This window comes from Agelaius phoeniceus, chromosome 9 (genome assembly GCF_051311805.1).
Source record: "Agelaius phoeniceus isolate bAgePho1 chromosome 9, bAgePho1.hap1, whole genome shotgun sequence".
NCBI lineage: Eukaryota > Metazoa > Chordata > Aves > Passeriformes > Icteridae > Agelaius > Agelaius phoeniceus.
The window spans coordinates 33,200,471-33,225,661 of NC_135273.1; the positions used below are offsets into that span (position 1 = coordinate 33,200,471).

The following is a 25,191-nucleotide window of genomic DNA, read 5'->3' on the forward strand; positions in this document are numbered from 1 at the left end:
GGCCCCGGGCACCTGGCCTTGCCCAGCCCAGCTCAAGAATCTCTGCGAGAATTCCCTGTTGAGAGCCCCAGGAGCGGCTTCCCCGGGCTGCGCTTCTTCCCCAGCTTCTCCTGCCTGGGCCCTTTTTCTCACCGCGGGGTTTCCGGGACAGGAGCGGCGCCTCCGCCGCCTCGCTCTCCTGCTCCTCTCTGGCTCCGCCGCTCTCCTCGCTGAGAGCAGCCGCTTTCCCACTCGTATGAAGGGCAAAACGGCCCAAAGCCCTTCCACACCGACGGCTTCTAAAGTGTGTGCAGCAGCGGCCGTGCCCGCCGTGTCTGACCGGGAGCGGAGCGGTGGCGTCCGGCTCCCCTTTCGTGTCGTTCTGGAGTGAACACAGCGGAGCTCGGAGGCGGCTCCAGCCCAGGCGGGACCCGCGGTCGGTGCTGCCCCAGCCCGGGGCTCGCTGCGGGCGGAGGGGCCGCGGTGAGGGCCGGGGGGCTCTGGCGAGAAAGGAGCTTCTCCACACTGGGCAGTGCCAGCTTCACCTCTGAGCCCAGCACAGCGCTGTCCTTCCTCAGCTGCACCCTGTGCCTTGCCCTTCCTCTCAGGGTCACCTCAGTGCCTCTTCATGCCCAGTGCCAACGCTGGGCTGGGGCTGCAAAGGAAAAGTCTCTGCAATCCATCCTGCCACCGATGCTGCCTGCAGTGACTGCATTGCCCTCATGACACAACAAGCTCCAATGGGAAATCCAAATCGCCCTGGGCTCTTGGAAATCATCACAAAGTGGCTTGAAGGTGATACTTGTGGACTGTCCTTGGCAGAGTTAGAACAGCTGACATGTACTGAGGAGGAATCGCACTTTCAGCATCTGGCACCTGACTGTGGAGAAGAGTCTGTCAGCTGCTGGTGCTCTCTCTCTCTGTCTCTCTCTATTTCTCTCTCTCAGCTTTGGAGGAGGACAGTCAGAGCTGCTGCTTGGGGAAGGGAATTTGTTGCCAGCGCCATAACCCAGCCCAGAGCAGCATCTCCTGCACTGGGGTGAGCCTGCGAGAGCAGCCCCTGCAGGGGCACCTCACTGTCACCCCTCGATCCGGAGGGCCCTGTCCCCCCTGCCCGGGTGCCCGGGACCCTGAGCTCGCCTCTCCCTGCCCTGCTCAGACCCGGCTGCCGCTGCCGCCAGCGCCCCTGCCGGCCGCGCCCGGAACTGCAGCGAGGGGAAAGCGCGCGCGGCCGGGAGAGGCGGGGCTGGGGCTGGGCCTGCTCGGGGCAGCGCCGCGCTGGGGCTTGTACGTTGTTATACTCTGGTTTTGCTTTGTTTTACTTTGAAACGGCCGTTATTTCTATTTTCATATGTTTGCCTGAGAGACCCTTAATTTCAGAATTATAATATTCGGAGGGAGGGGGATTGCATTTCCCATTGCCAGGGAGGCTCCTGCCTTCCTTAGCAGACACCTGTCCTTCAGACCAAAACACCTCCATCGCTCTGTGCCACTGTGTGGGGAGGAGGGAGGGAACCGGGGATAAAGTGAAGCCCAGGAAAGAGGAAGCACTGAGGGGAGGGTGCAATTTTAGGATTTGGCATACTTCGCATTCCCTCGCTCTGATTTCTTTGATAATAAATTCAAGTAAAATTAATGTCCCTACTCTGGCCTTCTTATGCCTATGAAGGGTGAGAGATCTGTTGGTAAATGATGGAGAGCAGCTTCCCAAGCTCATCTCTCAGCTCCCTCATCCCCCTGGGGTGGATCCCCTCTGGGCCCACAGATTCATGAGCATCCAAGCAGCTCAGCAGTTCTCTGACTGCCTCCTCCTGGATCACAGGGGACCCATTCTGCTCCCTGACACCATCCACCAGCCCAGGAGTTCACTTGTCCTGAGGACAAGCTGTGTTTCCACTAAGGGCTGAGGCAAAGAAAGCATTGAGCACCTCTGCCTTCTCCTCATCTGCAGTTACTAAGTTCCCTCCTGCATCCAAAACAGAACAAAAGTTGGTCCTTCCCTTCCTTTTACTATTATTATATCTGTAATCCTTTACAAAATTACCAAATTAAGTTTAAGCTGAGCTTTTGCCTTTCATTATTTTTTCCTATGTACTCTAGCAGCCCCCTTAAATAGTTCCTGAGAAACCTGACCCTCCTTCCAAAGATGATACCTCCTACTTTTATTCCTGAGTTCCTTCAAAACCTCATTGCCCATCCAGGCTGGACGTTTGACTCGTCAACTCCTCTTTGGGCACACAGGGACAGTCTGTTCCTGTGCCCTCAAGATCTCTGTTTTGATGCATGCCCACCTTTCCTGACATGTAAAAACAAACTCCTTTGTTTTTAAGGGCTGCTTCCCCAGGGACTTTTTGAATAAGTCTTCTCAATAGCCCAAAGTCTGCCCTTCAGAAATCTAATATAAAAACGTTATTGATGATCCTCCTGATATCACCAAATATAGAGAACACTGTGATTTCATGGTCACCGTGCCCCAGGAGGCCTCCAACCAGCACAGCTCCCACCACCCCGTCTCTATCCACAAACAACAATTCTAACGATGTCCCTCCCCTGGAAGGCTCGCTCACCAGCTGCGACTCCTGAGCTCTGGAAACATGCCCAGAATGCTGTGGATCTCGACAGGGCTAATTTCTGTTTTCTCAGGCTCCTTGCCAACTGCTCCTGTGCGCAATTGCCTTCAGCCTGGCTCTTTTTTCTGTTCTCGGGCTCCCTGAAAACTGGTCCTGTTCGCATCCACTCTTGACTCGCTCCCTCCCACAAACCACCATCGGCTGTTTGTCCGTGCTCTGGTTGTTCAAAACAGCCAAAAGCCACTCGGACCCCACGGCGGCTCCATCTTGCGGTGCCAGCGGCCGAGCCCGGAGTCTCTGACCGGGACCGGAGCGGCGGCGGCGCGTTCGGGACATTGCGGAGCGGCGGCGGCACCCGGAGCCCGGCGAGGCGGCGGCGGAGCTCGGAGGCGGCTCCAGCCCAGGTGGGAGCCGCGGTCGGTGCTGCCCCAGCTCGGGGCTCGCTGCGGGCGGAGGGGCCGCGCTGAGGGCCGGGGGGTTCTGGCGAGTTCCTGGGGGCGGCTTCCCCCGTGTCCCCCCTGCGCTGGGATCGCCGAGGGAGCGGCTGCCCGCGGTCACACAATCCCAGAATCACCGGGCTGGGTTGCAAGAGACCTCCAAGACCATCGAGTCCAGCCCAGCCCCAACACCTCAACTAAACCCTGGCACCCAGTGCCACATCCAGTCTGTTTTTAAACACATCCTGGGATGGTGACTCCACCACCTCCCTGGGCAGCCATTCCAGAACTTTATCACCCTTTGTGTAAAAAACTTCTTCCTAATATCCAACCTATATTTCCCTTGGTGCAGGTTATGACTGTCCCTCTGTTTCTGTCAGTGCTGCCTGGAGAAAGAGCCCAGCCCCAGCTGAGCACAGTCACCTTTCAGGAGCTGTACAGAGTGATGAGGTCACCCCTGAGTCTCCTTTTCTCCAGGCTGAGCACCCCCAGCTCCCTCAGTGCTTCCTCACGGGGTTTGTGTTCCCAGCCCCTCTCCAGCCTCGTTGCCTCCTCTGGATGGGCTCCAGCGTCCCAAGGTCCTTCCCAGCCTGAGGGGCCAGAGCTGGGCACAGCACTCGAGGTGTGCCCTCAGCAGGGCCAGGTACAGGGGCAGAATGAGCTCCCTGCTCCTGCTGGCCACACCATTCCTGATCCAGGCCAGGATCCCTTGGCCTTCTTGGCCACCAGGGCACACTGCTGGCTCACGTTCAGCTGGCTGTCACCAGCACGCCCAGGTCCCTTTCTGCCTGGGCACTGTCCAGCCACACCATCCCCAGCCCAGAGCATTGCAGGCGTTATTGTGGCCAAAGTACAGCACTGGGCACTTGGACTTATTAAGCTTCATCTTCCTGCACTCTGCCCATCTATCCAACCATTCCAGGTCTCCCTGCAGAGCCCTCCTACCTTCCCACAGATGGACACAGCTCCCAGCTCAGAGTCCTCTGCAGATTTACGAATGAAAGCCTCAATCCCCTCATCCATGGGGTCAGTGCAAACACTGAACAGAGCTGGCCCCAGCACAGAGCCCTGAGGGACACCCCTGGTGCCTGGCCCCAGCTGGATGCAGCACCCTCAGCACCACTCTCTGGCCCATCCAGCCAGGTCTGAGCCCAGCACAGAGCGCTCCTGTCCCAGTCCTGGGCTGCAGCTTTTCCAGGAGGGAGCTGTGGGAGACAGTGCCAAAGGCCTTGCTGGAGCCCAAACAGACACATCCACAGCTTTTCCTGCACCCACCAGCAGGGTCACCTGGTCATGGAAGGAGACCAGGTTGGTCAAACACGACCTACCCCTCCTAAACCCCTGCTGGCTGGCTCCGACACCCTGGCCATCCTGGAAGTGCTGCCTGATGAAATCAATATAAACTGCTCCATGACCTTACTGGGCACTGAGGTCAGGCTAACCGGCCTGTAATTACCAAGATCCTCCTTCCCACCCTTGTTGTGGATGAGTGTCACGTTGGCCAGCTTCCAGACATCTGGAAGCTCCCCAGTGAGCCAGGGCTGTTGGTAAATGATGGAGAGCAGCTTCCCAAGCTCATCTCTCAGCTCCCTCATCCCCCTGGGGTGGATCCCCTCTGGGCCCACAGCTTTATGAGCATCCAAGCAGCTCAGCAGTTCTCTGACTGCCTCCTCCTGGATCACAGGGGGCCCATTCTGCTCCCTGACACCATCCACCAGCCCAGGAGTTCACTTGTAATGAGGACAAGCTGTGTTTCCACTAAGGGCTGAGGCAAAGAAAGCATTGAGCACCTCTGCCTTCTCCTCATCTGCAGTTACTAAGTTCCCTCCTGCATCCAAAACAGAACAAAAGCTTCCCTTCCTTTTACCATTAATATATTTGTAAAAACAGTTTTTATTAGCCTTTACAAAAGTTACCAAATTAAGTTCAAACTGAGCTTTGGCTTCCCTACATTTTTTTCTTTCCCGAATTTTTTTCCTACATTGCCCTAGCAGTCCCCTTAAATACTTCCTGAGAAACCTGACCCTCCTTCCAAAGATGATACATCCTCCTTTTATTCCTAAGTTCTTCCAAAACCTCGTTCCCATCCAGGCTGGACGTTTTCCTCATTGAGTTGTTTTTTGGAACACAGGGACAGTCTGTTCCTGTGCCCTCAAGATCTGTTTTGAAGCATGCCCACATTTCCTGGACTCCTTTGTTTTTAAAGGGCTGCTTCCCAAGGGACTTTCTGAATAAGACTCCAAAATATGCCAAACTCTGCTCTCCAGAAGTCTACTGTAAAAATTTTATTGATGATCCTCCCGATATCACCAAATATTGAGAACACTGTAATTTCATCATCACCGTGCCCCAGGAGGCCTCCAAGCAGCACATCTCCCACAAGCCCATCCCTATTCATAAACAACAAATTTAGCAAAGTCCCTCCCCGGGAAAGCTCACTCACCAGCTGTGACTCGTGAGCCCTAGGAAAACATCCTGCATGTCTAGGATGTCCACCAGGATCACTCCCGCCTTATCTTCACTCCCTGCTAACGCCTTCTCTGTGCAGGGAGTGTCCCCAAACAAGGTTCCCTCCCTCGCACCTGGCCGCACTCACATTGAGAGCTTCCCTGCGCGCTGTTTGGTCAAAGCGGCCAAAATCCCTACCACACCCACGTCGGCTCCACCCTACGGCGGCACCGGCCTTGCCCGGTGGGTTTGGCCGGGAGCGGAGCGGCGGCGGCGGCGCTCGGAGCTCGGAGGCGGCTCCAGCCCAGGTGGGAGCCGCGGTCGGTGCTGCCCCAGCTCGGGGCTCGCTGCGGGCGGAGGGGCCGCGCTGAGGGCCGGGGGGTTCTGGCGAGTTCCTTGTGCCGGCTTCCCACGTTCACAGGCAGGGAGCCGCAGCGGCCGTGCCGGCGCTCGGTGTGCCCGGGCTCCGAGGCGCCGGGGCAGGGAATGCGGGGCACAATGGTGAGCAGCCCGGGGCTGCTGCTTCTTGCCCCTCGGCAGGGCCGGGCTCCGAGCCGCAGCTGCCCCGGGCCAGCAGCAGGCGGCAGCTCGCAGGCGCTGTCAGCGCCCGGCCCGGCACGGAGCTGGGCTGCAGCGGCTGCAGAGCCACAGGGGCCGGGGCTGCGGGCACCGAGAGCTCCCGGAGGCTGCGCTTGTCTCCGCAGCTGCTGCCGCACCTCAGGGCAGCGGGGACAGCGCAGCCACAGCTGCCACCGCCCTCCTGAGCCCCCAGGGCCGGCACCAGCAGTGACCTCTCCCCGTGTCCCTTTCAGGCTGCCATCAGCGCGGCTGTGAAGCTGCTCCCGAGGCCGAGCTCCCAAAGGATCTGCCAGCAGCACTCCTGATGTCTCCGAAGCAAAGTACTGATTGTTGCAGGCAGAGAGATGCTGCCTGTGGGCTGGACGAGAGTGAAGTCTGCTCCATTCGTGCAGTTGTGAATGAGCCCCAGCATCCCCAGCAGGGACCAGCAGCCGCGGTTCCACACCTGCCTGAGGCCCAAGAAGCCACCTGGCATAAGCACGGGGATGCTACTTGTGAGTGTGCAGTGAGTGCAGATGTGGAGAATGGATTCTGCACCAGTGATGGGAGTGTGAGAGAGCCCCTGGCTCCCCAGGGCATATCAGGAACCAAGAATGAACACAAAAGGAACCGCAGAAGATTCCTGGGTGAGTGCAGGGCCACCCCTGTGGTCTCTAGGGTGGGGACAGTGTCCCCTCCCAAGGGCAGGGCTGGCAGGTGTGTGGCTGTTTCCCGATGTCTGGCAGAGGCCTGGTGCTCTGCTGGGCCCCATCAGTGGCTGGAAGCAAGAGCCCCAGCTGCCCCCAAGGCTGTGCAGTTCTCCTGCTGCAGCCTGTGCCCACTGCTGTGTCCCTGGCTGTGGCCACTGCTGTGTCCCTGGCTGTGGCCAGGCTCTTGGCTCTCTGGCTGCCAGCTGAGTGAGGCCCACACTGGCTCAGGGTTCCCTGCTCTGCTCCCTGGCCATGGGCTGAGCAGATTGCAGGCCTGGCTCTGCTTCTGGCAGCCAGCAGCTCTTTCCTGCTCCAGGTGAATGGATCAGGGGCCATCCCGTGGGCACGGCGGTGCTGATTCTGCTGCCCCTGGTGCTGGTGCTGGCTTTGGGGGTGGCCTTGGCTGTGCTGGCAGGTAAGGGAGGGGCAGCAGCCTGGGCCCAGCCCCTCGGGGCAGAGCGGGCTCCCTGCTCCTTGCACAGGGCAATCCTCAGACCTTCTCCTCTTCCCCCTGCAGCACCACAGGTTCCAGTCACACATGCGACACCTCTGTCACTTCTGGGCTGTCCCCATGGCTGGGTTGGGTACAATGGGGTCTGCTACTACTTCTCACGGGATTACAGCACCTGGGAGCAGGGTCAGGAGCGGTGCTCCGAGCTCGGGGCCTCCCTGGCCATTGCCAAGGATGAGGAGGCCATGGTGAGTGAGGGGCTGCGGGCGGTGTGGGGTGGCTGAGGGCAGCCTGGGGGTGCTCCTGGGCCGGGCTCGGTGCTCGTAGGGCCGGGGCTGCAGCCCTGGGCCGGGGCCTTGCAGGGAAGGAGCCCCGGCGTGCGGGGGGAGCCCCGGGCCCGTGTCCCCCCGAGGGGCCGGGGCAGCTCCCACTCCTCTCTCCTGGGCAGGATTTGCTCTTCCGCCTCCGCGGGAACGTCGATTACTGGCTCGGGCTGCGCAGACGGGGCGAGCGCCTGCACTGGGGGGACGGCAGCAGCTACAGCTCCCGGTGAGTGCCGGGGAGCCGGGCAGGGCCTGGGGGCACAGGGGCACAAGGGCTGCCCCTGGCAGCCAGCGCTGCCTCTGCTCCTCCCTGCAGGGTTCCCGTCTTTGATAATTTCGGGTGTGCGTACCTGGCTGACAGGAGATTGAGGAGTGACAACTGCTCCAATGAGCGGCCGTATCTCTGCAGCAAGGCCCCAGCTCCCCTGTAACAGGGGCTGCAGAAAGGACCTTCTCCACACTGGGCAGTGCCAGCTTCACCTCTGAGCCCAGCACAGCGCTGTCCTTCCTCAGCTGCACCCTGTGCCTTGCACTCCCTCTCAGGGTCACCTCAGTGCCTCTTCATGCCCAGTGCCAACGCTGGGCTGGGGCTGCAAAGGAAAAGTCTCTGCAATCCATCCTGCCACCGCTGCTGCCTGCAGTGACTGCATTGCCCTCATGACACAACAAGCTCCAATGGGAAGTCCAGATGTCTCTGGGATCTTGGAAATTCTCACAAAGTGGCTTGAAGATGATACTTGTGGACTGTCCTTGGCAGAGTTAGAACAGCTGACACGTCCTGAGGAGGAATCGCACTTTGGGCATCTGGCACCTGACTGTGGAGAAGAGTCTGTCAGCTGCAGGTGCTCTCTCTCTCTCTCTCTCTTTTTCTCTCTCTCAGCTTTGGAGGAGGACAGTCAGAGCTGCTGCTTGGGGAAGGGAATTTGTTGCCAGCGCCATAACCCAGCCCAGAGCAGCTTCTCCTGCTGTGGGGTTGTGGGGTGAGCCTGTGCCTGTGAGAGCAGCCCCTGCAGGGGCACCTCGCTGTCAGCCCTCGATCCGGAGGGCCCTGTCCCCCCTGCTCGGGTGCCAGGGACCCTGAGCTCGCCTCTCCCTGCCCTGCTCAGACCCGGCTGCCGCTGCCCCTCGGGTGCTGCTCTGAACTTTCGCTGCTCCGGAGTTGCGAGGGATGGATTTGGAAAGAATTTCTAAACTTTGTTACAAAGCTCACACAGACTTGTACATCTGTATGCAAATATTGAGATCAGGTGTGTTGACTTAGGAAAGCTATGGAATAGAGATGATATTGTTGAGAGAGAAATTGCGTTAGAAATATGTTTTAGTAAGTTTTAAAATATGGCTTTATAAAGAGTAGATATTTTAGAGAATTAGAACTATGAAAGATGCATTCTAATAGGACTATGTGAGGTACAAATAGAGGTGATTGGTGTTAGAAGTAATACTATTGTGTGGTAAAAGCAAATAGCTTGACAAATATTTGTAAGGTGTACGAATTAGGAAACAAATTAGCTTTTAATAGAATAACGTTGAGTTTTATATGTTTATGCTTAATTCTTTATTGAGACTGATAATTAAATAAAATCTTTTATAACACTTCTCAGTTACCCCATCTTTATAGAAACTAAAAAAACAACAAAACAGTAGTTTCATTATAAAAGACCCAATAACGCAACTATCTTTCAAGCAGTTAAAAATCCTCAAAATAATTTCTGTTCAGTGCTACTACAAAGAAACAAGACCCTAAAGAATTAATTCTTCTACAAAAATGAAAAAAAAAAAACATACCCAAACAGTCAAGACTTTTATCTACCTGCATCATGAGCTCAACTCGAACAGAAGCCAATCTTGTCTCCTATTACACAACATCAAGCAAGCTTTAAAAAACATAATCCAGCACAAAATATCCAAGCAACCCAAAGGCATTTATAAAAGACTTAAAGCTCCTTAAAGATCTAATTCTTATAATATTTCAAAGCCAAACCTAAAAATTTGCGTTCAAAAGTTCAATCTTAAGTTCAAAAGCAGTTTCCAACTATAAATAACACTTCTGTGTTCACCCTCCCTCCGAGACCCAGTTAAACTGTACAATACGTTTACCATAAACCAAAACCATTCAAGTACACATGCATTCCCTCCATACAAATGAGGTAATTATTAAGTTATTTAAACAAATTGCGAATCTTTCCAGTTGCCCATTGCCGTGTGCAAAGCCCGCCGCGTCCCCAGCCGTGTCTCCGAGCCCTCCCTCCCTCCAGCCGCGCCCAGGGGCCCCGCAAGCCCGAGCGGAGCCGCGGTGCCCCCGGCGCTGCCCCGCAGCCCCGCCGCTCTCCCGGCTGCAGCCCCCGCTGCCATCCCCAGCCCGCCCGGGATCCTCCAGCCCTGCCCGGCCGGGAGCGAGGGCAGCTCTGCCGAGCAAAAGGAGCGAGGCTGCTCTGCCAGCGCTGCAAAACCCGAGCTCTGACTGCCGCCAAAGAGAGGAACGAGAGAAAAACCCGGGATTTGACAACTCCTCCACAGGGAAATGAAGCAGGGCACGGACCCTGGTTCAGAGGAAGAGTTTAACCCGTTCCATCCCAGCCCCGTGAACACACAATGGGAACTGACTAACTGGGCTGACATTAGACCTAAACTCATGCAAGATAAAGATTTTAATTCATCATATAGAAAAATCCTTGCTGTGCCAGTTCGATATAAGGAAAATAATGCTAATCCTTGGTGGGAGCCTATAGCACATTAGGATATTCAGAAATTGGGAAAAGCCTTTTAAAGACAACAGCTTAAACTCCCAGTATTCAATAACGTGATGAGAAGTAGATATGATTCTTATCACCTCACACCTTCAGACTGCTGTAACATTTCATCTGTAATTTTAACAAACTCACAATATATTCTGTGGGACTTGGAACAGTGAAAGCATCCTCACAGATCAGTGGAGAGCTCTGCTAGAAGCCCAAAGCCCAGCTAACAATCAGTCAATTAGCTAGAGATCCTCCAAACCATAAAGCTGAAGACCAAGCCGAACCCCTTCTAGAGCAGGAATAAGAGATATTAAAAATGCAGCCAGAAGGACTCTTTTAACTGTACAACTGCAAGAACCCATGAAAACGCCGATTCTCTGATTCAACAAGCCACAACCAAACCTCATCTTGCCTTTTTAGATCGCTTGGCACAAGCAGTTCAGAAGCAGTGTCCTAAGGAAACAGCACATCCTCACTGAATTAAAGCCTTGCCTTTACTAATGCAAACAATAAATGGCAAAGGGCTTTGTTACCAGAGCAGCCACCAACAGTGCCACCAATGCTCTCAGCTTGTGGTAACTCTGCACTCCACAGCACATCGTGACCATACAAGCTCCCGCACTGGGGGAACAACTTACAAAGTCCCAAGATTCACGGGGAAATAAATTCCAAAGAGTTGTTGAGGCTCAAACCAAAACTATTGAAGAAACCCTCACTGCTTTCCAGGTAGAGCCCATTAAAGAGCCATTTTTAACTGTAAAAAAATAGTCATTTTTAAAAAGACTGTTCTGAAGAAGAGAAAAATACAAAATCACCTGATACTTACCCTCAGCACAAAAAAGAGGCATTATACCGATCGCTGTCGCTCTAAATTTAACAGAACAGAACAGTTCTCTGTCGGGAACTTCAACAAGAGCTCACAGCGCCACCGTGACACAAAACAAAGAACGGCGGCTCCATCGCAAACGAACAGAGCGGATGCGATTTGTAAAATCACCAGAAATCTCCCGAGCAACCCCGAATTATTACCCCCCAGGGCACAATGCAAACTAACAGCTTCTACATTACCATAGCTCTAAACAAACTTTTGTCATCAGTTTCTGCCCGCAGGGGTCATTAGTACTTCACAACAGAGACAGGACATTTTCATTCTAAGCAGAGACAAAACCATCATTCTTAGATTTTCCGTTTTCCCAACTATTAGTTCAGTACATTGTAACCAAGAGCTGACAGCTTCAGCTCTTGCTTGCAGCACTCCAGCAGCAATTCAGCCCAAACCACTCAGAGCCATTACTGCTGCATTGCCAGTGACTGTAGCTAAGCAAGACATCCACGGAGAGCCTGTGCTTTTAACGAAGCAAACCGTGTTCCAAGGCATGGCACCGAGAGCTTTAGCCCACAGCTGGTGGCCTCTGGGTGGGAGGTGTCCCCAGTGCAGAGCCAGAGCCCCCTTGCAGTGTGAGCAGGGCAGTGGAGCAGGGAATGTCCCAGCCGTGCTGGCCACGGGCACGGAGGGCGCTGCGATTCCTCCTGTGCTGCAGCCCAGCCATTGAAATCTGAGAATCGGGGATAAAGTGGAGCCCAGGAAGGAGAGAACAGTGTCAAGAAGGTGCATTTTTAGGATTTGGCAGCCTACTGATTCCCTTGCTCTGATTTGTTTGATAATAAATTCAATTAAATTTGATTTCCCCGGTCTGGGCCTGTTCTGCCCATGATGGGTGAGAGATCTCTGGCTGCCTTTCTTGAGAGCCCCGAGCCTTTCCTGCTGTGTTCTGTTGTCTGCACAGGGGCAGGAGCAGAGGCACAGAGCGCTTTTGCTGGCCCGGGCACCTGGCCTTGCCCAGCCCAGCTCAAGAATCTCTGCGAGAATTCCCTGTTGAGAGCCCCAGGAGCGGCTTCCCCGGGGCTGCGCTTCTTCTCCGGCCTCAGTGGCCTGGGGACTTTAGTCCTAGCACGGCTTTTGTGGGCACCGGAGCCTCGGTGCCCCCGCGGTGCGCCCCACGCTTTGCCGCCCCGCTCGCTCGCTGCTTTCCCTGCTGGTGGCGCTCGGGGTCGCTGCCGTCAGCAACTGAGCCGAAACCCCGCCGGCACCGAGCCCACCTCTGACGGGGAGCGGTGGCACCAGCGGCAGCGCCCGCGGAGACGCACGGGTGAGAGTGCCGGGACCGGAGCGGCGGGCGGGTCATTGCGTTTGTCCCGTTCCGCAGCGGCGGCGGCACCCGGAGCCCGGCGAGGCGGCGGCGGAGCTCGGAGGCGGCTCCAGTCCAGGTGGGAGCCGCGGTCGGTGCTGCCCCAGCTCGGGGCTCGCTGCGGGCGGAGGGGCCGCGCTGAGGGCCGGGGGGGACATGGGGGAAGCCGGCACAAGGAACTCGCCCGTTTTGGTGGCACCGGGCACCTCCTGGCCAGGCTCACTCCAAGAATCCCTGCTGTCATTCACTGTTGAGAGCCCCAGGAGCGGCTTCCCCGGGGCTGCGGTTCTCGACCAGCTTCAACAGAGTGGGGCCCTTTTCCCTAGCAAGGTTTTTGCAGGACAGGAGTGACCTGACTGCTCTGCTGGCGTGGCTTCTGCTTCTGAATATGCCCCTGCCTCTGGCTCCCAATGGAGGCACCGGGAGTCGCTTTGGAACAAGAAAGCAAAAGGGCTCCCGTGATTTCCATGAAGCGCGCTGCCTTTCGAAGCCCGCTCGCTGCTCCCCTGTTCCCCACTCTTCACCCCGCCTCGCTGCTTTCCTGCACGCAGATCGGTCAAATGGGCCAAAAGCCGCTCCCGCATGGGCTCTGTGCTGAGGCACCAGCCCGAGTGCCCTGGGAGCGTGAGCGCAGAGCGGCACCAGCCCGAGTGCCCGCGGAGCCCGGCCGGGATGGGAGGGGCGGCGGGCGGAGCGTTCGGGTCATTCCCCAGCGGCGGCGGCACCCGGAGCCCGGCGAGGCGGCGGCGGAGCTCGGAGGCGGCTCCAGGCCAGGCGCCACCCGCGGTCGGTGCTGCCCCAGCTCCCGGAGGCTGCGCTTGTCTCCGCAGCTGCTGCCGCACCTCTGGGCAGCGGGGACAGCGCAGCCACAGCTGCCACCGCCCTCCTGAGCCCCCAGCGCCGGCACCAGCAGTGACCTCTCCCCGTGTCCCTTTCAGGGTGCCAGCAGCGCGGCTGCGAAGCTGTTCCCGAGGCCGAGCTCCCAAAGGATCTGCCAGCAGCACTCCTGATGTGTCCGAAGCAAAGTACTGATTGTTCCAGGCAGAGAGATGCCGGCTGTGAGCAGGAGGAGAGTGAACTCTGCTCCATTCGTGCAGTTGCGAATGAGCCCCAGCATCCCCAGCAGGGACCAGCAGCCGCGGTTCCAGACCTGCCTGGGGCCCAAGAAGCCACCTGGCATAAGCAGGGGGATGCCACTTGTGAGTGTGCAGTGAGTGCAGATGTGGAGAATGGATTCTGCAGCAGTGATGGGAGTGTGAGAGAGCCCCTGGCTCCCCAGGGCATATCAGGAACCAAGAATGAACACAAAAGGAACCGCAGAAGATTCCTGGGTGAGTGCAGGGCCACCCCTGTGGTCTCTAGGGTGGGGACAGTGTCCCCTCCCAAGGGCAGGGCTGGCAGGTGTGTGGCTGTTTCCCGATGTCTGGCAGAGGCCTGGTGCTCTGCTGGGCCCCATCAGTGGCTGGAAGCAAGAGCCCCAGCTGCCCCCAAGGCTGTGCAGTTCTCCTGCTGCAGCCTGTGCCCACTGCTGTGTCCCTGCCTGTGGCCACAGCTGTGTCCCTGCCTGTGGCCAGGCTCTTGGCTCTCTGGCTGCCAGCTGAGTGAGGCCCACACTGGCTCAGGGTTCCCTGCTCTGCTCCCTGGCCATGGGCTGAGCAGATTGCAGGCCCAGCTCTGCTTCTGGCAGCCAGCAGCTCTTTCCTGCTCCAGGTGAATGGATCAGGGGCCATCCCGTGGGCACGGCGGTGCTGATTCTGCTGCTCCTGGTGCTGGTGCTGGCTTTGGGGGTGGCCTTGGCTGTGCTGGCAGGTAAGGGAGGGGCAGCAGGCTGGGCCCAGCCCCTCGGGGCAGAGCGGGCTCCCTGCTCCTTGCACAGGGCAATCCTCAGACCTTCTCCTCTTCCCCCTGCAGCACCACAGGTTCCAGTCACAGCTGCGACTCCGCTGTCACTTCTGGGCTGTCCCCATGGCTGGGTTGGGTACAATGGGGTCTGCTACTACTTCTCACAGGATCACGGCACCTGGGAGCAGGGTCAGGAACGGTGCTCCGAGCTCGGGGCCTCCCTGGCCATTGCCAAGGATGAGGAAATGGTGAGTGAGGGGCTGCGGGCGGTGTGGGGTGGCTGAGGGCAGCCTGGGGGTGCTCCTGGGCCGGGCTCGGTGCTCGTAGGGCCGGGGCCGCAGCCTTGGGCCGGGGCCTTGCAGGGAAGGAGCCCCGGGCCCGTGTCCCCCTGAGGGGCCGGGGCAGCTCCCACTCCTCCCCTCTCTCCTGGGCAGATTTTGCTCTCCCGTGTCTGTGGGAAGGTCGATTACTGGCTCGGGCAGCACAGATGGGGCGAGCGCCTGCACTGGGGGGACGGCAGCAGCTACAGCTCCCGGTGAGTGCCGGGGAGCCGGGCAGGGCCTGGGGGCACAGGGGCACAAGGGCTGCCCCTGGCAGCCAGCGCTGCCTCTGCTCCTCCCTGCAGGGTTCCTGTCCTCGGCGATTCCCAGTGCGTGTACCTGGCTGACAGGAGATTGAGGAGTGACAACTGCTCCAATGAGCGGCCATATCTCTGCAGCAAGGCCCCAGCTCCCCTGTAACAGGGGCTGCAGAAAGGACCTTCTCCACACTGGGCAGTGCCAGCTTCACCTCTGAGCCCAGCACAGCGCTGTCCTTCCTCAGCTGCACCCTGTGCCTTGCCCTTCCTCTCAGGGTCACCTCAGTGCCTCTTCATGCCCAGTGCCAACGCTGGGCTGGGGCTGCAAAGGAAAAGTCTCTGCAATCCATCCTGCCACCGGTGCTGCCTGCAGTGAGTGCATTGCCCTCATGACACAACAAGCCCCAATGGGAAATCCAAATTGCCTTGGGCTCTTGGAAATCATCTCCAAGTGGCCAGAATGGGACACTTTTGGACTGTCTTTGGAAGAGGAAGAACAGCTGACACATGCTGAGGTGGAATCCCATTTTCGGCATCAGGCACCTGGCTGTGAAGAAGGGTCTGCTGTCTGTCTGTCTGTGTGTGAAGGATCTGACTGTCCTCCTGTGGGAGGAGTCCCAGGCTGGAGCAGGATCAGGGTTTTTCTCCCTGAGGGAGAAGCAGTGACATGACCCATCCCTCTGTGCCACTGTGTGGGGAGGAGGGAGGGAGGGAACTGGGGACAAAGTGAAGCCCAGGAAGCAGAGAACAGTGTCAGGAACACTTTTTAGGGTTTGGTTTTATTATATTATAGGTTGTATTGTATTGTATTCTATTCTATTGTATTCTATTGTATATTATTCTCTTGCTCTGATTTGTATGATAATAAATTCAATTAAATGTAATTTCCCCAGTCCGGGCCTGTTCTACCCATGATGGGTGAGAGATCTCTGGCTGCCTTTCTTGAGAGCCCCGAGCCTTTCCTGCTGTGTTCTGTTGTCTGCACAGGGGCAGCAGGAGAGGCCAGAGCGCTTTTGCTGGGCCCGGGCACCTGGCCTTGCCCAGCCCAGCCCAAGAATCTCTGCGAGAATTCCCTGTTGAGAGCCCCAGGAGCGGCTTCCCCGGGCTGCGCTTCTTCCCCAGCTCACACAGAGTGGGGCCCTTTTTCTTCGCACGCTTTTTTCGGGACAGCAACGTCGCTGCCCCCGCGACGCGCTCCTCGCTTTGCCGCCCCGCTCGCTGCTCCCCTGCTGCTCGGCATCGCTGCCGCACGCGGATGAAGCAAAACCCTCCCAGAGCGAGAGAGAGAGAGCCCCGAGCTGCGGCGGCAGCAGCCCGAGTGCCCTGGGAGCGTGAGCGCAGAGCGGCACCAGCCCGAGTGCCCTGGCAGCGTGAGCGCAGAGCGGCACCAGGCGCCGAGTGCGGGCACAAAGCGCCGCATCCTGCCTGCTCCGGGGCCGAGGCTGCTCGGCGCTGCCCTCGGTACCGGGACCCGCTCCGTGTCCACAGGCAGGGAGCCGCAGCGGCCGTGCCGACGCTCGGTGTGCCCGGGCTCCAAGGCGGCGGGGCAGGGAATGCGGAGCACAATGGTGAGCAGCCCGGGGCTGCTGCTTCTTGCCCCTCGGCAGGGCCGGGCTCCGAGCCGCAGCTGCCCCGGGCCAGCAGCAGGCGGCAGCTCGCAGGCCGGGTGAGGGGGAGCCATGAGGCGGCCGGGCCGGGGGGGAAGAGGAGAGGCACAGAGCGCTTTTGGTGGCACCTCTGGGCAGCTGGCCAGCCTCACTCCAAGAATCCCTGCCGTGAGTCACTTTGGTCCAAGAAAACACAATCATTCGGGTGATTCGCTTGACGTGCCCGGCCCGGCCCTGCCCCTTTCCGCCCCGCTCGCGACTCCCGTCCGGGCTCTCGTCACCGCCCCTCGGTGCTTCCCTGACGCTGATTTGTCAAATCGGCCGAAAGCCGCTCAAACACCGCCCTCGGCGGCCGATAGCACCAGGTCGAGTGCCCGGAGAGTGCAGGTGGCGGCACCCGGAGCCCGGCGAGGCGGCGGCGGAGCTCGGAGGCAGCTTCAGCCCAGGTGGGAGCCGCGGTCGGTGCTGCCCTAGCTCGGGGCTCGCTGCGGGCGGAGGGGCCGCGCTGAGGGCCGGGGGGGACATGGGGGAAGCCGGCACAAGGAACTCGCCCGTTTTGGTGGCACCGGGCACCTCCTGGCCAGGCTCACTCCAAGAATCCCTGCTGTCATTCACTGTTGAGAGCCCCAGGAGCGGCTTCCCCGGGGCTGCGGTTCTCGACCAGCTTCAACAGAGTGGGGCCCTTTTCCCTAGCAAGGTTTTTGCAGGACAGGAGTGACCTGACTGCTCTGCTGGCGTGGCTTCTGCTTCTGAATATGCCCCTGCCTCTGGCTCCCGAAGTGGCAGCGGGAGTCGCTTTGGTACAAGAAAGCAAAAGGGCTCCCGTGATTTCCATGAAGCGCGCTGCCTTTCGAATCCCGCTCGCTGCTCCCCTGTCCCCCACTCTTCACCCCGCCTCGCTGCTTTCCCGCACGCAGATCGGTCAAATGGGCCAAAAGCCGCTCCCGCATGGGCTCTGTGCTGAGGCACCAGCCCGAGTGCCCTGGGAGGGTGAGCGCAGAGCGGCACCAGCCCGAGTGCCCTGGGAGCGTGAGCGCAGAGCGGCACCAGCCCGAGTGCTCTGGGAGGGTGAGCGCAGAGCGGCACCAGCCCGAGTGCCCGCGGAGCCCGGCCGGGATGGGAGGGGCGGCGGGCGGAGCGTTCGGGTCATTCCCCAGCGGGGGCGGCACCCGGAGCCCGGCGAGGCGGCGGCGGAGCTCGGAGGCGGCTCCAGGCCAGGCGCCACCCGCGGTCGGTCCTGCCCCAGCTCCCGGAGGCTGCGCTTGTCTCCGCAGCTGCTGCCGCACCTCTGGGCAGCGGGGACAGCGCAGCCACGGCTGGCACCGCCCTCCTGAGCCCCCAGGGCCGGCACCAGCAGTGACCTCTCCCCGTGTCCCTTTCAGGGTGCCAGCAGCGCGGCTCTGAAGCTGTTCCCGAGGCCGAGCTCCCAAAGGATCTGCCAGCAGCACTCCTGATGTGTCAGAAGCAAAGTACTGATTGTTCCAGGCAGAGAGATGCCGGCTGTGAGCAGGAGGAGAATGAACTCTGCTCCATCCGAGCAGTTGTGAATGAGCCCCAGCATCCCCAGCAGGGACCAGCAGCCGCGGTTCCACACCTGCCTGGGGCCCAAGAAGCCACCTGGCATAAGCAGGGGGATGCCACTTGTGAGTGTGCAGTGAGTGCAGATGTGGAGAATGGATTCTGCACCAGTGATGGGAGTGTGAGAGAGCCCCTGGCTCCCCAGGGCATATCAGGAACCAAGAATGAACACAAAAGGAACCGCAGAAGATTCCTGGGTGAGTGCAGGGCCACCCCTGTGGCCTCTAGGGTGGGGACAGTGTCCCCTCCCAAGGGCAGGGCTGGCAGGTGTGTGGCTGTTTCCCGATGTCTGGCAGAGGCCTGGTGCTCTGCTGGGCCCCATCAGTGGCTGGAAGCAAGAGCCCCAGCTGCCCCCAAGGCTGTGCAGTTCTCCTGCTGCAGCCTGTGCCCACAGCTGTGTCCCTGCCTGTGGCCAGGCTCTTGGCTCTCTGGCTGCCAGCTGAGTGAGGCCCACACTGGCTCAGGGCTCCCTGCTCTGCTCCCTGGCCATGGGCTGAGCAGATTGCAGGCCCGGCTCTGCTTCTGGCAGCCAGCAGCTCTTTCCTGCTCCAGGTGAATGGATCAGGGGCCATCCCGTGGGCACGGCGGTGCTGATTCTGCTGCTCCTGGTGCTGGTGCTGGCTTTGGGGGTGGCCTTGGCTGTGCTGGCAGGTAAGGGAGGGGCAGCAGCCTGGGCCCAGCCCCTCGGGGCAGAGCGGGCTCCCTGCTCCTTGCACAGGGCAATCCTCAGACCTTCTCCTCTTCCCCCTGCAGCACCACAGGTTCCAGTCACAGCTGCGACTCCGCTGTCACTTCTGGGCTGTCCCCGTGGCTGGGTTGGCTACAATGGGGTCTGCTACTACTTCTCACAGGATTACGGCACCTGGGAGCAGGGTCAGGAACGGTGCTCCGAGCTCGGGGCCTCCCTGGCCATTGCCAAGGATGAGGAAATGGTGAGTGAGGGGCTGCGGGCGGTGTGGGGTGGCTGAGGGCAGCCTGGGGGTGCTCCTGGGCCGGGCTCGGTGCTCGTAGGGCCGGGGCTGCAGCCCTGGGCCGGGGCCTTGCAGGGAAGGAGCCCCGGGCCCGTGTCCCCCCGAGGGGCCGGGGCAGCTCCCACTCCTCCCCTCTCTCCTGGGCAGATTTTGCTCTCCCGTGTCTGTGGGAAGGTCGATTACTGGCTCGGGCTGCGCAGACGGGGCGAGCGCCTGCACTGGGGGGACGGCAGCAGCTACAGCTCCCGGTGAGTGCCGGGGAGCCGGGCAGGGCCTGGGGGCACAGGGGCACAAGGGCTGCCCCTGGCAGCCAGCGCTGCCTCTGCTCCTCCCTGCAGGGTTCCCGTCCTCGGCGATTCCCAGTGCGTGTACCTGGCTGACAGGAGATTGAGGAGTGACAACTGCTCCAATGAGCGGCCGTATCTCTGCAGCAAGGCCCCAGCTCCCCTGTAACAGGGGCTGCAGAAAGGACCTTCTCCACACTGGGCAGTGCCAGCTTCACCTCTGAGCCCAGCACAGCGCTGTCCTTCCTCAGCTGCAGCCTGTGCCTTGCACTCCCTCTCAGGGTCACCTCAGTGCCTCTTCATGCCCAGTGCCAACGCTGGGCTGGGGCTGCAAAGGAAAAGTCTCTGCAATCCATCCTGCCACCGCTGCTGCCTGCATTGACTGCATTGCCCTCATGACACAACAAGCCCCAATGGGAAATCCAAATTGCCTTGGGCTCTTGGAAATCATCTCCAAGTGGCCAGAATGGGACACTTTTGGACTGTCTTTGGAAGAGGAAGAACAGCTGACACATGCTGAGGTGGAATCCCATTTTCAGCATCAGGCACCTGGCTGTGAAGAAGGGTCTGCTGTCTGTCTGTCTGTGTGTGAAGGATCTGACTGTCCTCCTGTGGGAGGAGTCCCAGGCTGGAGCAGGACCAGGGTTTTTCTCCCTGAGGGAGAAGCAGTGACATGACCCATCCCTCTGTGCCACTGTGTGGGGAGGAGGGAGGGAGGGAACTGGGGACAAAGTGAAGCCCAGGAAGCAGAGAACAGTGTCAGGAACACTTTTTAGGGTTTGGTTTTATTATATTATAGGTTGTATTGTATTGTATTGTATTCTATTGTATTCTATTGTATTCTATTGTATATTATTCTCTTGCTCTGATTTGTATGATAATAAATTCAATTAAATGTAATTTCCCCAGTCCGGGCCTGTTCTACCCATGATGGGTGAGAGATCTCTGGCTGCCTTTCTTGAGAGCCCCGAGCCTTTCCTGCTGTGTTCTGTTGTCTGCACAGGGGCAGCAGGAGAGGCCAGAGCGCTTTTGCTGGCCCGGGCACCTGGCCTTGCCCAGCCCAACCACAAGAATCTCTGCGAGAATTCCCTGTTGAGAGCCCCAGGAGCGGCTTCCCCGGGCTGCGCTTCTTCCCCAGCTCACACAGAGTGGGGCCCTTTTTCTTCGCACGCTTTTTTCGGGACAGCAACGTCGCTGCCCCCGCGACGCGCTCCTCGCTTTGCCGCCCCGCTCGCTGCTCCCCTGCTGCTCGGCATCGCTGCCGCACGCGGATGAGGCAAAACTCTCCCAGAGCGAGAGAGAGAGAGCCCCGAGCTGCGGCGGCAGCAGCCCGAGTGCCCTGGCAGCGTGAGCGCAGAGCGGCACCAGCCCGAGTGCGGGCACAAAGCGCCGCATCCTGCCTGCTCCGGGGCCGAGGCTGCTCGGCGCTGCCCTCGGTACCGGGACCCGCTCCGTGTCCACAGGCAGGGAGCCGCAGCGGCCGTGCCGACGCTCGGTGTGCCCGGGCTCCAAGGCGCCGGGGCAGGGAATGCGGGGCACAATGGTGAGCAGCCGGGGCTGCTGCTTCTTGCCCCTCGGCAGGGCCGGGCTCCGAGCCGCAGCTGCCCCGGGCCAGCAGCAGCCGGCAGCTCGCAGGCCGGGTGAGGGGGCGCCATGAGGCGGCCGGGCCGGGGGGGAAGAGGAGAGGCACAGAGCGGTTTTGGTGGCACCTCTGGGCACCTGGCCAGGCTCACTCCAAGAATCCCTGCCGTGAATCAATTTGGTCCAAGAAAACACAATCATTCGGGTGATTTGCATGACGTACCCTGCCTGGCTCTGCCGCTCCCCGCCCCGCTCGCGGTTCCCGTCCGGGCTCTCGTCACCGCCCCTCGGTGCTTCCCTGACGCTGATTTGTCAAATCGGCCAAAAGCCGCTCAAACACCGCCCTCGGCGGCCGATAGCACCAGGTCGAGTGCCCGGAGAGTGCAGGTGGCGGCACCCGGAGCCCGGCGGGGCGGCGGAGGAGCTCGGAGGCGGCTCCAGTCCAGGTGGGAGCCGCGGTCGGTGCTGCCCCAGCTCGGGGCTCGCTGCGGGCGGAGGGGCCGCGCTGAGGGCCGGGGGGGACATGGGGGAAGCCGGCACAAGGAACTCGCCCGTTTTGGTGGCACCGGGCACCTGGCCAGGCTCACTCCAAGAATCCCTGCTGTCATTCACTGTTGAGAGCCCCAGGAGCGGCTTCCCCGGGGCTGCGGTTCTCGACCAGCTTCAACAGAGTGGGGCCCTTTTCCCTAGCAAGGTTTTTGCAGGACAGGAGTGACCTGACTGCTCTGCTGGCGTGGCTTCTGCTTCTGAATATGCCCCTGCCTCTGGCTCCCAATGGAGGCAGCGGGAGTCGCTTTGGTACAAGAAAGCAAAAGGGCTGCCGTGATTTCCATGAAGCGCGCTGCCTTTCGAAGCCCGCTCGCTGCTCCCCTGTCCCCCACTCTTCACCCCGCCTCGCTGCTTTCCCGCACGCAGATCGGTCAAATGGGCCAAAAGCCGCTCCCGCATGGGCTCTGTGCTGAGGCACCAGCCCGAGTGCCCTGGGAGCGTGAGCGCAGAGCGGCACCAGCCCGAGTGCCCGCGGAGCCCGGCCGGGATGGGAGGGGCGGCGGGCGGAGCGTTCGGGTCATTCCCCAGCGGGGGCGGCACCCGGAGCCCGGCGAGGCGGCGGCGGAGCTCGGAGGCGGCTCCAGGCCAGGCGCCACCCGCGGTCGGTGCTGCCCCAGCTCCCGGAGGCTGCGCTTGTCTCCGCAGCTGCTGCCGCACCTCTGGGCAGCGGGGACAGCGCAGCCACGGCTGGCACCGCCCTCCTGAGCCCCCAGCGCCGGCACCAGCAGTGACCTCTCCCCGTGTCCCTTTCAGGGTGCCAGCAGCGCGGCTGCGAAGCTGCTCCCGAGGCCGAGCTCCCAAAGGATCTGCCAGCAGCACTCCTGATGTCTCCGAAGCAAAGTACTGATTGTTCCAGGCAGAGAGATGCTGCCTGTGGGCTGGACGAGAGTGAAGTCTGCTCCATTCGTGCAGTTGCGAATGAGCCCCAGCATCCCCAGCAGGGACCAGCAGCCGCGGTTCCACACCTGCCTGGGGCCCAAGAAGCCACCTGGCATAAGCAGGGGGATGCCACTTGTGAGTGTGCAGTGAGTGCAGATGTGGAGAATGGATTCTGCACCAGTGATGGGAGTGTGAGAGAGCCCCTGGCTCCCCAGGGCATATCAGGAACCAAGAATGAACACAAAAGGAACCGCAGAAGATTCCTGGGTGAGTGCAGGGCCACCCCTGTGGCCTTTAGGGTGGGGACAGTGTCCCCTCCCAAGGGCAGGGCTGGCAGGTGTGTGGCTGTTTCCCGATGTCTGGCAGAGGCCTGGTGCTCTGCTGGGCCCCATCAGTGGCTGGAAGCAAGAGCCCCAGCTGCCCCCAAGGCTGTGCAGTTCTCCTGCTGCAGCCTGTGGCCACAGCTGTGTCCCTGCCTGTGGCCAGGCTCTTGGCTCTCTGGCTGCCAGCTGAGTGAGGCCCACACTGGCTCAGGGCTCCCTGCTCTGCTCCCTGGCCATGGGCTGAGCAGATTGCAGGCCCGGCTCTGCTTCTGGCAGCCAGCAGCTCTTTCCTGCTCCAGGTGAATGGATCAGGGGCCATCCCGTGGGCACGGCGGTGCTGATTCTGCTGCTCCTGGTGCTGGTGCTGGCTTTGGGGGTGGCCTTGGCTGTGCTGGCAGGTAAGGGAGGGGCAGCAGCCTGGGCCCAGCCCCTCGGGGCAGAGCGGGCTCCCTGCTCCTTGCACAGGGCAATCCTCAGACCTTCTCCTCTTCCCCCTGCAGCACCACAGGTTCCAGTCACAGCTGCGACTCCGCTGTCACTTCTGGGCTGTCCCCGTGGCTGGGTTGGCTACAATGGGGTCTGCTACTACTTCTCACAGGATTACGGCACCTGGGAGCAGGGTGAGGAACGGTGCTCCGAGCTCGGGGCCTCCCTGGCCATTGCCAAGGATGAGGAAATGGTGAGTGAGGGGCTGCGGGCGGTGTGGGGTGGCTGAGGGCAGCCTGGGGGTGCTCCTGGGCCGGGCTCGGTGCTCGTAGGGCCAGGGCTGCAGCCCTGGGCCGGGGCCTTGCAGGGAAGGAGCCCCGGCGTGCGGGGGGAGCCCCGGGCCCGTGTCCCCCTGAGGGGCCAGGGCAGCTCCCACTCCTCCCCTCTCTCCTGGGCAGATTTTGCTCTCCCGTGTCTGTGGGAAGGTCGATTACTGGCTCGGGCTGCGCAGACGGGGCGAGCGCCTGCACTGGGGGGACGGCAGCAGCTACAGCTCCCGGTGAGTGCCGGGGAGCCGGGCAGGGCCTGGGGGCACAGGGGCACAAGGGCTGCCCCTGGCAGCCAGCGCTGCCTCTGCTCCTCCCTGCAGGGTTCCTGTCCTCGGCGATTCCCAGTGCGTGTACCTGGCTGACAGGAGATTGAGGAGTGACAACTGCTCCAATGAGCGGCCGTATCTCTGCAGCAAGGCCCCAGCTCCCCTGTAACAGGGGCTGCAGAAAGGACCTTCTCCACACTGGGCAGTGCCAGCTTCACCTCTGAGCCCAGCACAGCGCTGTCCTTCCTCAGCTGCACCCTGTGCCTTGCACTCCCTCTCAGGGTCACCTCAGTGCCTCTTCATGCCCAGTGCCAACGCTGGGCTGGGGCTGCAAAGGAAAAGTCTCTGCAATCCATCCTGCCACCAGTGCTGCCTGCAGTGAGTGCATTGCCCTCATGACACAACAAGCCCCAATGGGAAATCCAAATTGCCTTGGGCTCTTGGAAATCATCTCCAAGTGGCCAGAATGGGACACTTTTGGACTGTCTTTGGAAGAGGAAGAACAGCTGACACATGCTGAGGTGGAATCCCATTTTCGGCATCAGGCACCTGGCTGTGAAGAAGGGTCTGCTGTCTGTCTGTCTGTGTGTGAAGGATCTGACTGTCCTCCTGTGGGAGGAGTCCCAGGCTGGAGCAGGATCAGGGTTTTTCTCCCTGAGGGAGAAGCAGTGACATGACCCATCCCTCTGTGCCACTGTGTGGGGAGGAGGGAGGGAGGGAACTGGGGACAAAGTGAAGCCCAGGAAGCAGAGAACAGTGTCAGGAACACTTTTTAGGGTTTGGTTTTATTATATTATAGGTTGTATTGTATTGTATTGTATTGTATATTATTCTCTTGCTCTGATTTGTATGATAATAAATTCAATTAAATGTAATTTCCCCAGTCCGGGCCTGTTCTACCCATGATGGGTGAGAGATCTCTGGCTGCCTTTCTTGAGAGCCCCGAGCCTTTCCTGCTGTGTTCTGTTGTCTGCACAGGGGCAGCAGGAGAGGCCAGAGCGCTTTTGCTGGCCCGGGCACCTGGCCTTGCCCAGCCCAGCCCAGCCCAAGAATCTCTGCGAGAATTCCCTGTTGAGAGCCCCAGGAGCGGCTTCCCCGGGCTGCGCTTCTTCCCCAGCTCACACAGAGTGGGGCCCTTTTTCTTCGCACGCTTTTTTCGGGACAGCAACGTCGCTGCCCCCGCGACGCGCTCCTCGCTTTGCCGCCCCGCTCGCTGCTCCCCTGCTGCTCGGCATCGCTGCCGCACGCGGATGAGGCAAAACTCACCCAGAGCGAGAGAGAGAGCCCCGAGCTGCGGCGGCAGCAGCCCGAGTGCCCTGGGAGCGTGAGCGCAGAGCGGCACCAGCCCGAGTGCCCTGGCAGCGTGAGCGCAGAGCGGCAGCAGCCCGAGTGCCCTGGCAGCGTGAGCGCAGAGCGGCACCAGGCGCCGAGTGCGGGCACAAAGCGCCGCATCCTGCCTGCTCCGGGGCCGAGGCTGCTCGGCGCTGCCCTCGGTACCGGGACCCGCTCCGTGTCCACAGGCAGGGGAGCCGCAGCGGCCGTGCCGACGCTCGATGTGCCCGGGCTCCAAGGCGCC

At 60.1% G+C, this 25,191-nt stretch overlaps 4 protein-coding genes across 4 annotated transcripts; all 4 read left to right on the top strand.

Annotated features, from left to right (window-relative positions):
- Window positions 1-2,998: 2,998 nt before the first annotated feature.
- LOC143694792 (uncharacterized) lies at window positions 2,999-11,936 on the top strand. Its single transcript, XM_077183471.1, has 5 exons — window positions 2,999-5,742; window positions 6,247-6,639; window positions 7,019-7,401; window positions 7,602-7,702; window positions 7,793-11,936. Exons 1-5 carry the CDS (start codon window positions 5,466-5,468, stop codon window positions 7,905-7,907), a joined length of 1,269 nt encoding a protein of 422 aa, XP_077039586.1. The 5' UTR covers window positions 2,999-5,465; the 3' UTR covers window positions 7,908-11,936.
- Window positions 11,937-12,302: 366 nt separating this feature from the next.
- On the top strand, window positions 12,303-15,959 carry LOC143694797 (uncharacterized). The gene is made up of 6 exons (XM_077183487.1): window positions 12,303-12,482; window positions 13,342-13,734; window positions 14,114-14,212; window positions 14,315-14,493; window positions 14,680-14,780; window positions 14,871-15,959. The coding sequence occupies exons 2-6, from the start codon at window positions 13,413-13,415 to the stop codon at window positions 14,983-14,985; spliced, it is 816 nt and encodes a 271-aa protein (XP_077039602.1). The 5' UTR covers window positions 12,303-12,482; window positions 13,342-13,412; the 3' UTR covers window positions 14,986-15,959.
- A 118-nt stretch (window positions 15,960-16,077) lies between these two features.
- Window positions 16,078-20,162, top strand: LOC129123097 (uncharacterized). Its single transcript, XM_077182745.1, has 7 exons — window positions 16,078-16,488; window positions 16,758-16,875; window positions 17,812-18,204; window positions 18,560-18,658; window positions 18,761-18,939; window positions 19,126-19,226; window positions 19,317-20,162. Exons 1-7 carry the CDS (start codon window positions 16,078-16,080, stop codon window positions 19,429-19,431), a joined length of 1,416 nt encoding a protein of 471 aa, XP_077038860.1. The 3' UTR covers window positions 19,432-20,162.
- Window positions 20,163-21,399: 1,237 nt separating this feature from the next.
- LOC129122899 (uncharacterized) lies at window positions 21,400-24,490 on the top strand. Its single transcript, XM_077183464.1, has 5 exons — window positions 21,400-22,538; window positions 22,894-22,992; window positions 23,095-23,273; window positions 23,479-23,579; window positions 23,670-24,490. The coding sequence occupies exons 1-5, from the start codon at window positions 22,217-22,219 to the stop codon at window positions 23,782-23,784; spliced, it is 816 nt and encodes a 271-aa protein (XP_077039579.1). The 5' UTR covers window positions 21,400-22,216; the 3' UTR covers window positions 23,785-24,490.
- Window positions 24,491-25,191: the final 701 nt, after the last annotated feature.

Excerpts from the sequence above, each read along its gene's own strand:
- LOC143694792 (XM_077183471.1), top strand. The coding sequence starts at position 5,466 with ATGTCTAGGATGTCCACCAGGATCACTCCCGCCTTATCTTCACTCCCT. Across the intron at positions 6,640-7,018 it reads GAACCGCAGAAGATTCCTGG|GTGAATGGATCAGGGGCCAT; the intron begins GTGAGTGCAGGG and ends TTCCTGCTCCAG. Across the intron at positions 7,703-7,792 it reads GGCAGCAGCTACAGCTCCCG|GGTTCCCGTCTTTGATAATT; the intron begins GTGAGTGCCGGG and ends TCCTCCCTGCAG.
- LOC143694797 (XM_077183487.1), top strand. The coding sequence starts at position 13,413 with ATGTGTCCGAAGCAAAGTACTGATTGTTCCAGGCAGAGAGATGCCGGC. Across the intron at positions 14,494-14,679 it reads TTGCCAAGGATGAGGAAATG|ATTTTGCTCTCCCGTGTCTG; the intron begins GTGAGTGAGGGG and ends TCTCCTGGGCAG. Across the intron at positions 14,781-14,870 it reads GGCAGCAGCTACAGCTCCCG|GGTTCCTGTCCTCGGCGATT; the intron begins GTGAGTGCCGGG and ends TCCTCCCTGCAG.
- LOC129123097 (XM_077182745.1), top strand. The coding sequence starts at position 16,078 with ATGAAGCAAAACCCTCCCAGAGCGAGAGAGAGAGAGCCCCGAGCTGCG. Across the intron at positions 18,659-18,760 it reads GGCCTTGGCTGTGCTGGCAG|CACCACAGGTTCCAGTCACA; the intron begins GTAAGGGAGGGG and ends TTCCCCCTGCAG. Across the intron at positions 19,227-19,316 it reads GGCAGCAGCTACAGCTCCCG|GGTTCCCGTCCTCGGCGATT; the intron begins GTGAGTGCCGGG and ends TCCTCCCTGCAG.
- LOC129122899 (XM_077183464.1), top strand. The coding sequence starts at position 22,217 with ATGTCTCCGAAGCAAAGTACTGATTGTTCCAGGCAGAGAGATGCTGCC. Across the intron at positions 22,993-23,094 it reads GGCCTTGGCTGTGCTGGCAG|CACCACAGGTTCCAGTCACA; the intron begins GTAAGGGAGGGG and ends TTCCCCCTGCAG. Across the intron at positions 23,580-23,669 it reads GGCAGCAGCTACAGCTCCCG|GGTTCCTGTCCTCGGCGATT; the intron begins GTGAGTGCCGGG and ends TCCTCCCTGCAG.